The sequence below is a fragment of the Amphiura filiformis genome, chromosome 6 (assembly GCF_039555335.1).
Source record: "Amphiura filiformis chromosome 6, Afil_fr2py, whole genome shotgun sequence".
Lineage (NCBI taxonomy): Eukaryota > Metazoa > Echinodermata > Ophiuroidea > Amphilepidida > Amphiuridae > Amphiura > Amphiura filiformis.
The window spans coordinates 4,050,965-4,066,950 of NC_092633.1; the positions used below are offsets into that span (position 1 = coordinate 4,050,965).

Sequence of the window (15,986 nt, forward strand, 5' to 3'; positions counted from 1 at the left end):
ACAAAATAACCGACGTTTCGGGAGCATAAAAACATCCCTTTTGCAAGGTTAAAACAAGTAGCACTAGTAGCTAGCACTGCAAGAGATTAAATGAGAAAGACAGCAAAAGAAAGTGACAAGCATAGAATGAAAAGAAATTAGAATGATAATAAGAACATACACTTTGAGGGAAAATCAATTAGGTGAGAAAAACAGGCATGTGCAAGTACATGAAGTATAGTAGGCCAACCAGGTCAAAAAGGGAAAAAGCAAATCTATAGTCAGCCATTCTAGTCAAAAGATAAACAAACAGTAATAATCTGATATCAGTTGGTTTCTGAAGTTGGTTCTGTATAACAGCCTTCATGACTTTACAGATGATACAGAGCAGAGAGATGGGGCGGTACATTGATGGATTCCCGGGTGGATTATACTTCTGCGCTGGCAAGCTGACATTTAGCGGCAAAGGTCTGGCATAAATGTTCAGCTGTATGGATTTTGATGTAGACTTAACACCCATCCTTCAGCACTGATATATCAACTCTGGTGGACTTACTGAGCTAGTTACCAGCCAGTGTGTTAACAGTGTTCCACCATTTCTGAGGCTGCCATCTGAAAGTTCTTTCCTCAACTTGTTCAGCTCTCCTTCTTGCTACTTCTCTCTATTTTGTAAACTAAAACTTATCATTGCTTGGTGACCCCTTTGTGTCATTTTAATCACGCCGTTTTTAACTTGTTCTCTGCATTGCTCGCAACATGTATCTAGACCATTAAAGTTTGTAAATTGGGATCCCAAACATTTGGAATGTGAAAAAGGGGGGGGGGGGCAAGGAATTTTCGTCAGGCAGAGAGGGCGAGGGGCGGTTCTTGGCTGGCTGAGACGGGGGGGGGTGACTTTTGGCGAGCCGTGTGGAAATTTCAACCCCTCATAATTATTGCACAGCCCCTATTAAGCTGGGGTCAATGATAAAAAAGGGCCATTAGTTTGCCTAAAAATAGGGGTCTATGATACACGACGCGAACCACTGAGAGTGTCCACCCCGGCGCGCTACTTAGCAATGTAAAGTGTAATTTGCAACTAATTATTGAGTGATGGTGATTTCTTACGCCTCGGTGGTGCTCCGGGTAATCCATTTGTCTCTATGATCCCTGATATTCATGATCACATCACAAGATAGAGAATGATTTTTGAATAATTACCACCAAGGCGGCGTAATGAATCGCAAACTCAATTATCATGTTAATATGTAAAAGAATATCCCCCAGGGAGAATATCTCTATTCTAATCGACATAATCTGAAAGAATAACGACATTACATGTAGCTGACATTAGGCCTAGTTCATCGGCAGTTCCGAAGTTGTGACTGCATGTACTAAAATATTATGTTTGATTGCGAGAATTTCAATCCACCACTCGCCATTGCCCTAAGCTTAAAAAATCATGGAAAAAATTAGATTAAGTTTTGCCAACATACACGTACACAATTTGAAAATATTCTAATTTTTTCCCAATCAATAAAATCAAAAAAGTTTCTTCATGAATTTAGCATGTACATGTATAATGTACATTGTATAAATAAGTAAAAAACACAAATATAGGTCGGTCGGGCCCGCAAAACATGTTTTTTTTTTCATCGCCCTTAGAAACGAATATTTTATCTTTTCCCGTTTGCTGATGTCTAGTGAAATAAAATCCAGAAATTTTCTATAGCGAAGGGAAATACTTAACATAGTCCTATGACCTCTTTGTTGTTTTGTCTGGATGTCTGGGTTTCACGGCTTAAACTTGCTTTCAACTGAAGCTGATCATGCCGATATTGTCGTGTGGCACACATTTCATGCATTTTACATGAATAAATTTAGTGAGACAATGTTTACATTTTCCCTACCTGCATATGTTAAGTTTTCTTTTCATTCATTCATATATAATGGGCTATTCCAGAAAATAGATGCACACCCCTATAGAGGAGTTTCCGATATCTGAACTTTTTCTCCAGTCGTGATTTTTGGAAATCCAGACTTTTTTTAAAGTGTCCAGCAGAAAAATAATTCAAAAGTTGAAAAGTTACTCCTCTGTAAGGGGTGTGCGCTTATTTTCTGGAATAGCCCAATCCACTGCTTGCGGGAAACTTAATAAGGAAATTGAGTCAGCTGTGAAGGGGGGGGGGGGATGTGGGTAAATTTTCAAACGGCGTGCCAAAAATGGTTCCCTCCTTATGGTCTGCCAAAAAAATTTCTTTGCTCCCTCCCATGAGTCTCAGACAGCATGCATGCCAAAAAATCTTAGCCCCCACCTTTGTACAGGCCAAATTTTTGTGAACCCAGGCCGTATAAAATTAAGGTTTTGGTTCTCGTCCAGAGGATTTATCATGAATTGATGAGGGAGGTTTTTTTTTTTTCAATGTAAAATTAGCATTGTTAGTAGTTTTTGGTCTTTTCCAACAGTGCTGGAGGAAAGGAGGCACTTTTTAAAATGAGCTTCTGAGGGATAAACCCCCTCTAGAGAGTATGCTTACCACAAAAAGTCTTGTGATCCATGTTCTCTAATAAACTTATTGTAGGTCTATAAGGTTTCTTAAATTATCACAAATTTTAAAAAATTTTGAAAAAAAAAATCTGACAAATTCCAGAAAATGAGGAGGGAGGGGACGAGAACCAAAACATTTATTTTAAACGGCCTTAAGGGATGGGGTATGAACGTTTGGACAGTATTTATTGTGGGACATTAGAGCACATCAGACATATCGATTATCGAATTGCATTCTGAATACCTAGAATGTCCTTCTGATATCAAATAATTTTGATTTTTTGAAATTACCATGTAATTAACCTTTCATGGCAAATCATTAAAAATTGATATTTTTGATATTTAACAGTACTCGAAGTAAACTTTATAAATTTGATGATTTATACTTGAAGTGTATGTAGGTGGGATGAAAAGCCGACGATCAATTGAAAATTTTGACCTTTCGTATTGAAGATATGGATTTTTTCCCCAAAACACCAAAAAAAAAAAAAACTTCAATATGAAAGGTCAAAATTTTCAATTGATCGTCGGCTTTTCCTCCCAGCTACATACACTTTAAGAATATATCATTAGATTTATAAAATTTACTTCGATGACTGTTATAGGCCTATATCAAAAATGTGAAAAATATAAAATTTTAATAATTTGTCATAAAATTTGTATTATATCGTGAATTCAAAAAATGAAAATTATTTGATATCAGAAAGACATTCTGCGTATTCAGAATGCAATTCGATATGTCTGATGTGCTCGCATGTCCCACAAAAAATACTGTCGAAACGCTTAAAACGCTCATTCCAGATCCCTTAATAAAAATGGTCTAGAATCTATAGGCCAATGTATATGTGATGTGAGCCATTGCATATTTGAATGTTTCATATTATTATTGTCTTCATGACCTAAGCTTTTTTATAGAGCATCTTGAAAAGGTGCTCAGGAAATGTGCCAAAATAAATTACTCAGTACCCTCCGCAGCTCAAAGCTCATATTCATTGAACACATTACATACATGTACATGTAATATTTTATGAAAGTTATCAATACATGAATACGTATGCTCCTATAAAATACCCAACCAAGTCATATTTTGGTGGTTTTAAAATTTTTAGGTCTTTTGGGGAAAAATGTATATCTTCAATACGAAAGGTCAAAATGTTCAGATGGACAGCTTTTCCTCCCTGCTATACACACACTTTTTGAAAGTACATAATCATAAATTATATCGTATTGGAAGATATGGATGTCCCCCCAAACACCAACAAAAATTGGGTATTTTTGGGAAAAAAATATTAGTTCTTATAGCTCCAATATGAAAGGTCAAAATTTTCAATAGATCGTCGGCTTTTCATCCCAGCTAGATACACTTTAAGTACATATCATTAGGTATTTTTTGAGGACCTTTATATACGAGTCGTATCAAAAAAAATATCACAATTTAATAATTTGTCATAAAATTTGTATTATATCGCGAATATTAAAAAAAAAATTCTTCGTAGTGCAATTCGATATGTCTGATGTTTTTTCTATTTACAATTTAAGCAATATTATGAAGATAATAGATCACTAGCTTATGAGGTGAAACGATACGAATGGTTGGGTTTTCGTGTCATGGACGTGACATGACATTCTATTATTCAACGGCGAACAGGCGTGACTTCGGGGTAAAGGTATGACGGATTTTGCGCACCTTCTATCTACGTATGTATTTGATACTAATTACTATCTAGCGATGTCATTCACCATGAGGTTTATTCATTTGTATCCGATTTGACCTCTATTTTGTAATTAATTAACTAATTTACATAAAAAATACGTCATTGGTATAAATAGTATATGTTGTAATGCAATCGTTACTTTATACCATCATGATGATATCAATATCAATATCATGATTGGATGTCAGGGCCTATACACTCTTAAGAAATAAAGGTTCTAAAAAGGTTCTAATGTTGTCCTAAAAACCAAAAATGGTTCCAAAACCATCGAAAATTGCCCCAAAAATGTGATACAGAACCGTTTTCGGTTCTTTAGAGAACCTTCAAGGGTTCTCCAAAATTAAAGAACCATTTTTAAAGGTTCAAGAGAGTCTCCTGAGAGGACAAAAAAGGTTCTATCTACAACCTTTATTAAATCTAAAGACAAGGCCTCAATACCAGAAAACTTTCAAATACTATAAAATCGTATTCTGGAGAAAGGCAATAATTACGGTAATTTCGACACCTCGTTTGTTACAATTGACCGATGTGGTTACTGTAAGTTCGAAGGTGACTGGCGGCGATGATTTAGTAGGCCCTATTAATAACTTTGGGTCCCATTTAAAAAAAATGTATAGCAAATCCATGACCATTCAGTGAAAAAAGTGGGACGTCGTCCATTTTTTCGCCATTTAAGAAATTACTACACCCTGTGGCAAATTGTGACTATTTTGGCATTTTTCTCAAAAACTAATAACATACTGGTAACAAAAGTTATGTATATTATTGGGGCAAGGATTCCAATTACTACACTGAAATTTCAGTGACTTACGACAAGCGGTTCAGTATATATGATAGGAAATGAGGTACATCCTAGCGGTACCTTATTTCTTATCATAAATAACGAACCGCTTGTCTTGGGTCACTGAAATTCCAGTGTAGTAATTAGAATCCTTGCCTCTATAATATACATAACATTTGTTACAGTGTGTTATTAATTTTGAGAAAAATTAAAAAATAGTCACAAATTTACCATAGGGGTGTAGTACCCCCTTAAGTTATACACTAAATGTAGGCCTACAAAACGTAGGTCCGTGAAAGAGAGGTGAGGGAAACTAGTCAAAATTCTTACATCTGCAATTCTGCATTCTTTTACTTTATCCATTGAAATTAAACATGTAGCATTTCAATTTTTAAAAGTATTTTAAGAACATCCCAAAAAAATGTAAAAAGGGGGCCAGAATCACCCGACTCTTCAAGTTGTATCAGCCTATCTGATGGTAAATATAAGTTTCACGGATCCCGCGAGAAAAAAAAAAAAAAAATGTGAGATTTAACTAGATGCCGCAATTACAAACCGCCGGCTTTGGTATTCACATGGTACTTTTGACTTTTCTATTTACAATGAAATCAGAAATTTGAGAAAAGCAAAGGACCTTCTCTTGAGCCGGGCTCTTGAGCAAATCTTACAAGTAGCAACGTAAAATAAGTTTACTTGCGGCCCAGGGAAATATATGGCCCTTTGTCTTCATAAGCTTTAGGCAAGGTGACTTACATGATATGAAAGAGTGGTCTTTATGCTACTGTTTGGTGAAAATTTTTTCAAATGGCATTAACATTTTATGAGGGGTCTATAGCCTATTAGTATAAAGCAATTTCGCAAATGGCTTCAAAAAGTGCCAAGGTCGCTATTTTATTCATAGGATGGCATTTAATGTTATCAGTAATTTTATAATGCCTTTTAACTTAACAAAACCGTCTGAATTCAGGCAAAAGCCTCAAAATTCTCATGCCTGTTAAATGGCCTGAAATTCCAATGACGATATTTTTAATATAAAAACATGTTATAATTTGATATAAAATTTAAATTTAACAATAAGTCAATACCCTTTAATTCTTTATTATGTTTGGAGCCATAATAACCGCAATGCACGGAGTAAGTGTGGCCCCTAAAACTGTGATAATCATGCAATTTGAAATACATTTTCAAATTATATTTCAGTTTTAGCCCATATCTTTTAATATAGATATACCAATCATTGTCTGATTTGTCTCCATCCATTCATGCAGAAAGTTTACTTTTAATAACGGGAAACAGTTTCCGATCCCGGAAGTGTTTTTGAAGGCAAATTTGGTTTCAGCTTCATTTTACTAGTCCTACATATATTTACGCCAGGTTGTGACGTTAACAGCTACACATTTGTACCACATTCGTGTAATTTTATCCATTTTCGACAAAGCCCTGAGTATTTTATAATGGCGTGACATAGAAAGTTTGAATGAAGTCATTCCTCGACCCACTATATACGAGGGTCATTCAAAAGTTCTACCTCCATCGTCACATCTGTTATCTTACGTGCCACGAAATTGAAATTACCCATTATATTCTTAAATCTTGGCTACAAAATAAAAGTTATTTGATGAAAATGTGATTTTTTTTTGTTTAGATATGTTGGTTAAAACGAATACAGATTTGGTATGTCGGAAAAGGTCTGAAAAGATTATCCACATCTATGTGGATACCATTAATACTTATAATAGATTTATTTCTGAGTGAAAATTATTAAATTACTCTATTTTTGTTCAAACAAATAAATAAATGCTTGCAGATAGATAGTATACAGTCGTTATTGAACTACCCTTACATGTTTTAAAAGTTATAATAATGGTCTAGTCAAAATCTGGCAAATTTCATTAATATTTGCGTGTCTGCTGAACCCTTAGATTTTTTCTTCTCATATAAAACATGTTTTTATTGTTTTGAAGTCCCAAGGCATGTCATAGTAGGGACAAAACATTAATATCCTGCGTAAGCAGTTGGACCACTTGGACATGTTGGACAACCTTATATTTTATAACCTTATATTTTATTTCATTTTTATAGAGATAATGCAAAGGCTTCAGTTTTTATGTTCATACCCAAATCTGTATTCGCTTTAACCAACCAAAAATCACATTTTCATCAAATAACTTTTATTTTGTAGCCCAGATGTAAGATTATATTGGACAATTTCAATATAGATCCTGGCATAACAGAGGTGTGGCGATGGAGGTAGAACTTTTTGAATGATCCTGGTTTTACATTCCTGTATGTATTACTCAACCCGTTAGGGAAATCAGCTGTTTGTTGCTAGCTTTAATCACGTTGTTTTGCAAAGGAGCAAATGTCTACAGAGCCAAGATTAATGGGGTTCAAGTTCACAATTGTTCACCTTTAGTTGGTAATGGTTATGATTTATTAGTTTATGTAGAAATTGTACCTCGTTATTCTCTTATGGAATTCAGCATTTGCACGTACTGTACAGGTTTATTAAGTTTGAATTCCGGCAACATTCACTTTCTAAAAAAAAAACTTCAGTAAAAGTAATTTTATGAAGTAGGCCTATCAAGTAAAGCATGGGTAAAATCTTCTTTTTCATTCTGTAAAAGAGTAAAAAACTCACTCCCCAAAAGAGTGATTCACTTAATCACTTATAAGACCACTCAAGAGTGAAATGTTTTTTTAATTTAAAACCACTCTAAAAAGAGTGAAAACCTCTCAATGAAGGTATTGATGGACAACTCTAAAATCGCGTTGTGCTTCATTTAACTCCTTGAACGCGCGAGTTGAAATTCACTCTTACATTTACATTTAGAGAGATATGGGAAGCAACTCATGAGGTATCCGGGGTATCCCAAAATTCCATAAAAATAAAGCATAGCTTTCCTATATGCAGGCATGAGAATGATCATCTATGAAAAAACCCTGAAAAGTTTGAAAAAGCATGAACAAGTGCGTGAAATGAGGCTAAAAGGCCAAAAACGGGCTGAAAGTGCGGAAATTTGGACCACAAAAAAGCAGGAAATCCTGCAAAAGCAGGAAATTTCTCATGCCTGTACGTCATGTACGTGTACATGTATAGGCCCTTATTCGATATCATGTTATTGGGAAAATCGTTTTTTTTAAACGGTTTTCTACCTGCAATTACTCAGGCGAAGTATCAATAAAAATGAAAACCTCATTCAGTTATTGCGTAAGAAGCTTTTCACATGTTTGTTAGAAGTCGATATAATCATCTTCTCTGGTTATAATACATGCCTGTTCTCTGTTCTTGAAACTGCTATATATTTGCCTATAGGACTATACTATAAAATAAAAAATGCTATAATTTTTTTTAATGCCTGTACTGTGCGCGAAAATATTTCTCATAGGCCTATAGCTATAAGCCTACATGCAGTGACATGGTTTTAAGACAAAATGATAATACATAATTTATGATATATACCACAATTTGAGAAGTTTAGATAGTCCGTATTTTGAGTTTTAATAAATATTTATAAAGACTATCACAAATGACAATTTTGCAACGAGTAAATGTATATAGGGACATGAAAACGTGTAGGGCCCCTAATCTAAAAGATTTATACCATTCAATTTTGTAATTGTTGTATAGCCTATAAATATAATTATAGATGGGAATGAATGATGTAATTTTCAGTCGTATATAAATGATCATAGTGGCAAGTGGCATGGTGGTCAAAGGCTAAAGTGATCTCGATTCGATCATTTCGGTGGCGATCAAGGCGTGCTATCTTATGAAGATGACACATGTACCATGTGCATACACAATACAATATAGTGTTACACATAATGACATACTCCTCACAACAATGGCTATTGCTTAAAATTACAATGGGATTATGCAAAATCCGTTAACCGCCAATTCTTCAGGCCGGCTGTACCGTTATATTTCTCGCCAAAGACTCTTTTTTTGATTTACAAAAAACATGTGTATTGGACTATATGACATTAAATATGCTTACCAATTTTAACTGAGCCAGCATCTCCACCGTGGATGTGCAATTCCACCAGAAGTAACGCCCAAAGAATTTTTATACTTGTTGATAGCATTTTGCTACGAGTCGTTCTCCACTGCTCTTGAAATCTCCCACACCTAGCCGTGTGGTGTGTTTTTGCGCTCTACTCCTAAATATGTATCCAAATGCGCGATTGCGCCCCGATCACTAAACGTCCAAACAGTTGTAAAAAGTCGAAGATCACACCATAAACAAACAAAATCTTCTAACTGGTATATCATCAAACATAAAATGGCGGATGATTCGCGCAAATGGTTGTTTTCAGAAAATGGTTAGCTGCGTAACGGGATTGGAATGAGAAAATCATCAGTCCGAATCGAGTGTATTGAAAACCGTCATACACAGTAGGCCTATTATCTGCCTCAAAAGGTTGAAATGCTTAACAATTGGATGGGTGCTACCATTAAGTCAACAGGGAAGGCAGTCAGCTGGAAGGTAATTGAACAGATGGAATCGAGCTACAGGTCGCGCGCTGCTCATCAAGAGAATTACGAACCACTGCACTGCAAGAATAATCCAAGTTTTAATACTCTACAGTGAGTCCAAATGTTAACTTTAACAGAAAAAATGTAAATTAATAAAAATTAATAATATAAAATGATTTACGAAATTGGAATGCCTAAATTTATGAAATTTTTTTTCCAGGCTGCACTGCGTCACAATTTAGTAGTATTGTAATGTTAATGCGCGGGTTCGTTTTTCTACTTACTATTTTCGATATGAATTTTAGCAAATTTCGTACAAACGTCACGTGTAGAATTGAAAGGCAAATATCAATCACTTAACACATTTTCTAACATGAAAATAAAGTTCGCATTCACGTACAGCTATGTAGGCCTATGTACCCCCAAGCGGTCTCTGAGCGCAAACAACCAGGCTAACAAAAGCCCTTGCCCTGCATGACCTTAAAAACAAAACCAGCAACCCCACACGATTGTTGAACGTTCCATTATTGTTACATTCCTTTTCTGTTACTTTAACGGTTACTTTTACATATTCAGTAGTTGTCATCATCAATAACAATGCAATAAATTGTTGGGAGCTGATTATCATTAGCATATGAACAATAGACGAAGGTTATGTACGGAATGATACGATCTGAGCCGGCCAAATAGTTTGGTTTAAGGGCATGCGGAGGGATGTATACAATACATGCATGCGCATGAGGTCCGCAGACAGGTTTATCAGCTACTGTGCGGGGCATTATAAATAATGAATATTTTATACAAAATAATTATAATTAATACCTGAGCATGATCATAACATCATACAACTTAATACTAATGATAATAATAAATATCAACTTCATATTGCCCTTAGATGTTAAAGCTCCTAAGTCAGGGTAGGTCGGTCGGTTACCATAAAGCCAAGTAAAAATAAAAACACATTTAACGTCTTGGTGTTTTGAGAAAAAAAAAGGAAGGAGGGGCTTTTTTTAAAAATGAAACGAATACTGAATAGCCTAGGTATATTCGTCTCAGCTAAATACCAATACCGTACCTTAGTATACTGCGCCAATAAAGTATCCTTACACTTGGAAAAATAATCACAATTTCAAAACTGAACAATATTGGAGTAAATTTGTTTTTGTAATAGATGCACTATCTAATCCTGCACATTATGACACCACATTGAATCCAATGTAACTTCAAGAAGTAAAGTTACAAGCATTTATTTAGACGAAGGTCCAGTTTCAAAAGTGACAAACTGGCCTATTCAAAACTCCACAGACCACAAATCTGGTTTGAGAGTGGTGAATGGCTAATATGCGTCTGGCTTTATTTTAAAACAAAAGGAACAAAAGAAAACTGAAACAAAGAACTGACAAATAAAAGGAAAGTTATGAAAAGTACAGAGAAGTAAAACTGAAATAAAACTGCTTTAAATAACGCTTCATTGAAGAAACTCTGTTGTGTCTTTGTTGCGCTTGTTGGAATCTTTTTGCGCCTTGTATAGGCCAGTTTGTCACTTTTAAAACTGAACCTTCGTCTATTCAATTGTTTGTAACTTTACACATTGGATTCAATGTGGTGTCATAATGTGCAGGATTAGATAGTGCATCTATTAAAAAAACCAAATTTACCCCAATATTGTTCAGTTTTGAAATTGTGATTATTTTCCCAAGTGTAAGGATATTTTATTGGCGCAGTATATTTTGTGTAATTTGTGTGATTGATATCCGAAAATGAGGCACGTTTTATTTTGTTTTGGAAGCCTAGGCCCCTCTTGTGATCACAAAACTCTTCTGAAAAGTGTCTTATAGTTGCAAGGCTGTGTACAAAATTTTAACTTCTCTAACATCTTTGAGAAGTTATAAAAATTTACAAAATTAAATAAAAAGAAATTTGAAAAATCTCCAAAAAAGGATGGCGGGCACGCTAAACTTGTTTATTTTTTTTTACTCGGCATAAAAGTATAATTTTCCTAATCAGAAACAAAACCACCGACAAAACCATGATATTCACCCCATGATAAAAGGCATACAATCATGGGCAATCCTGACTCCTGAGCCTACCTACTTTTTGACAAAATTTGTTCTTTTCAGTCACTACTCGGCAAAATCCCCCCACACACTTTTAAGACGGATTTACACATAGAGCATGTTTATAGTGGCTGTATACGGAAAAATTATACTGCAATAACATACTTCGAAGTACTTATACGCTGATATGTGCTAAATACCGGATAATCTGGCTCACTACAAACACGCTTACCTAAGGCCTAAAAAATAAAATTGTTTGATTGGCAGCTATTGGCGTAACTTAATAATAAAATTAGGGTATGTCGGTCGGGATTTTTTTTGATAAAGGCTTTGGAACTTTTTTCTTCTTTTTTTTAAATTTATTTATTTTAACTTGTTTAACCAAAAAAGTCAGGATCGGGCCTACTTTTTGGCATTCACCACCGAATTAGAGACCAATTCTGTGGCATTCACCCAACGCACCGCATTACCTTAAAATTGCTAAAAACGTCATGCATATTTTCCCAGTGACTGCAGTTTATATGCAGAGACGTCGCAAAAACGTACAGGAAGCCGTATTAATAATTTGGCTGGTCCAATTTATGTGCAATATCTTGTTATGTTATTTATTAATTACTGCTTTATAAAATTAAATTCTTTAGAGCATCTGTGGTGTGTGGGGATGCGTCTATAATTTTATGGAGGGCTGATAGTTGGGGGGGGTGTACGTAAGGCGTGTGTGGAGATGTAGGGGCGTGTGAGCCCGGCGTGTGAGCTGTATAAGTGTGCAGTGTGAGATTTTGCCTCAACAAGTGCAATTAATTTTATGTATATTTTATATGGTTTTTTTTAATGTCTTTTAATGTAAACAATGCAAATGTAATATTTCATGTAATTTGGCCTACGGGCCACGAATTTGAAATAAATTTAATCTGAATCTAAAATAGGCCCGGTAAAATAGGCACAGACTCCGGGCAAGAACAAGTGTCGCTGTGGAGCCAATCACACATTGGTAGATAGCGTATAAAGGGTTAAGATGTTTTCGGTTAGGTTTATGTTTAGGGTTAGAATTCGGGCTTATAGGTTAGGGTGAAGTTTAGGGTTTGGGTTTTTTTAAAACTAAGTTCATATTTCACTTGACCAATGCTATCAGAATCTGACAAAATCTTCTCCTTTATTTTTAAGTGTTTTATGGTGTTAACTAGTACTTAGTGCAAGTGTTCTTTTGCATAATTATGTTCAACTCATCAGATTTACAAGGTTAATGCAAAATGGTAACATTTCCTTTAATTTCTTTGAATAGCATTGTTGTATGCATGTATCGATACTACCACTAATAAACAATGGTAAATGATCATGCTAGGTCAATCGGGGGGCACTTCCACTTTGAGGTGACGCGTAGGGCCGTTAAGACCCCATTTCAGTGTTGCTGTCACCCAAAAACCCACGCTCTGTCACCCGAAGCCCCATATTTTTCCATTTGACCTGTCAATTTGAACGGCAACTTTTAAATCGGATTATGTTACTTATTTTGAAAAATGATCAACTGACAGAATGATGAGTTTACAACTTTCAGTGAATATTTTCCATTACATTAAGTGTTAAATTTCTAAATTTTTGCGTTGACAAGATTCAAAAGTGAGCAATTTTAACCACTCCCGGTTTCCAGAAAATTACATTCTTTTAAATTAAGGGGTACTACACCCCTGTGGTAAATTTGTGACTATTTTGCATTTTTCTCAAAAATAATAACACACTGGTAACAAGTTATGTATATTATTGGGGCAAGGAATCCAATTACTATACTGAAATTTCAGTGACTCAAGGCAAGCGGTTCAGTATATATGATTGGAAATGAGGTACATCCTAGCGGTACCTCATTTCTTATCATAAATAATGAACCGCTTGTCATGGGTCACTGAAATTCCAGTGTAGTAATTGTATTCCTTGCCCCTTTTGTTTAACTTTTGTTACTGTGTTATTAGTTTTTGAGAAAAATGCAAAAATAGACAAATTTATCGAGGGGTGTAGTACCCCCTTAAAAAGATATCTTGTTTTGCAAAATGAAACATAGCTAAATCCTAATCCTTTAGTTAAGTTTAATTGGCAAATTTAAATTTTAATGTTTTTGCAATTTGAGGGAAAAGGGTCAAGAACATGACATTTTGCATGTTTTCTTACAAAGTGTTGTCACAAAATTCTAAGACTTGGCATATAGACTTGGCACAAGTCTAGGCATTCAAAATCTTATGTACATAACAATCTTATAAAGCTAAGAGTAAGCTCATTCATAATTTTAATGTTTCATGTTATTTTTGATAATTGGCTATGAAAAAGATTAAAAATGTGTTTTTCAAAATTAGAAAACATAACTCGAAATTAGTCTTTGTACAAGTCTTTGGGCTTGATTGGCACAGCATACGAAAAATGCCATGCATATTTTTGGCCCTTTATTTCCAAAAATTGACCAAATATTAAAATGGGGCTTTCATTGACAGTTAGAACTAGATGTAGCTATGTTTCATTTGGCAAAATGGAATAATATTTTTAATCCAAAAAAATTAGTGCTGTACTTTTCTGGAATATGGAGTAGATAATCACACTACATTCTAAGTACACATAATTTGTTCACAACATTCATCTGACTAAATTGTCCTTTGAAAGGTTTGCCTCAGAGTGAAAAAGAACCACTAAAAAGTTGGTAATTGTAAAGGGCACTGAATTCCATGGAATACCTTATTGATTATGAATTATAAAGACAAGTGTATCATTTAAATTTTTCAGTGGAGTACAAAATTATGAATCATCTTTATTTAAGTCATCATCATTTACCTACACTACATGTACATGATAATATAAGTATACATGTTATTGTTTCAGAATGCCAGTTTTATATACAAAAGCTTTAATATACAATGTAAACAGTGGCGTGCGCAAAAGGGGGACACAGCCCCCGCCCCAGTTTGACCAATCAGTCAGGGGAAAGTGGTTATTCAGGGCAACTAGAGTAGTCACTGTTCATTCCAGTTCGAGCCAGAAAATTTGGTACCGTTCTGTACTTCACATCAGCAGTAAGCCTACTTGCTACTTGAACAACCAAAGTTGCCCATCGGTTGGTGTGCAAAATAATATTTAGCTTTACCACTTTACCCCTTTAAAAAAACCTAAAATCTAGGAGCCCCTTACATGTACACTCCGCCAGGGGCCCTAAGGCATGCCCCTGTACACTCCGCCAGGGGCCCTAAGGCATGCCCCTGGACCCCACGCCTTAAGGGCTTCGCGCCAAGGCGCTCGCAGTGTGCGTTTCACCCGGCACATTTCCACACACCTTGGGCGCAGTCATTCGGGGCAACAGAATTGTGTGCCCCCAGTCAAAAAATCCTGCGCACGCCACCGAATGTAAATACTAGCACTAATGGTCAGACTATAATATAATATAATAATAGTAACATGATCAATATTATATGATATAAAAAAAAACTCTTTAAAATGGAAGTTACAAATAGGCTACATAATTAAAATTAGCAAAGCTATAAATAATTTCAGATCTTTAAAAATATTTCTTACATTTCTTTTGGCAATAAACCATACACATAAATTTGTTCATAAAACACGTAGACATCATGAATAAGTTCATCAGGACTGTTAGGGAACAAACCAAAAGATCGATGACATCCTATAAACGTAACTAGTTCGTTTCTCAGCCGACCCCCTCCCTCCCTGCCAGAAAGGTAATAATGAAATGTTGAAAATTTTAACATATTAATAATAATGACACATTCTTCAGACCGATGTTTTTGTACCAAACGTAATAGAGTATTTTTACCCCCTAAACAAAACTAGTTTTGTTTATAGGACGTCATCGATCTTTTGGTTTGTTCCCTTAGGAATCATACAATTGGTAAATTATGAAACACAAGTAATTTATTGGACTTGTAAAACATAATTTACCAATAGTAAGTAGACATCATACATTAAGCTGTCTACTTGGCATTTTAAAACAAATTACACTTTCAAATCAAACAGACAAATTAGAAAAATGCCTCTAAATTAATTTCATTCATTTTGCTTTGTTTGAATATCTTCATTTTATACAAGCTTGGTAGTGATGTAAGTCAGCATTTCGCCGATCGCAGTATTGCATAGTGTGGCCTACCCATAAAGCCCATACACACACGTACAAGGGCAGTTTGTTGGCAGTGTACAAATTAAGTGGTCATCCGGTAGTCCTGAAACCCAGATTTTCTGGTGGATAACCAGAAATTCACTGCAGGTTATTCGTCGGATGCCCATACTTTATAAAAAATGTTTTTAAATATTTTCCCTTTTGGAGTGTTACTTGACCTAGAGCTGATTGCTAGGACCATTCATGGTTGATTTGACACAAAATGTGTTTTTAATATGCAAAGTTCTAATTTAACTTTAAAAAAAAAATGAAACTTCTAAATTTTAAATAATATACGGATGA

The 15,986-nt window shown here is 35.0% G+C and overlaps 1 protein-coding gene across 6 annotated transcripts in view; it reads right to left on the reverse strand.

Annotated features, from left to right (window-relative positions):
- The window catches only part of LOC140154848 (glutamate receptor 1-like), a 100,934-nt gene extending 91,468 nt beyond the window's left edge, over window positions 1-9,466 (reverse strand). The window contains exon 1 of one of the 6 annotated variants that reach the window (XM_072177491.1): window positions 9,004-9,465. In XM_072177491.1, the coding sequence (XP_072033592.1) occupies window positions 9,004-9,091 (88 nt within the window). In that variant the 5' untranslated portion in view covers window positions 9,092-9,465. Of the gene's footprint in view, window positions 1-9,003 lie in introns of all 6 variants that reach the window. The other 5 variants (XM_072177493.1, XM_072177492.1, XM_072177494.1 and 2 more) reach the window with 5 other exon arrangements.
- Between the last annotated feature and the right edge of the window lie 6,520 nt (window positions 9,467-15,986).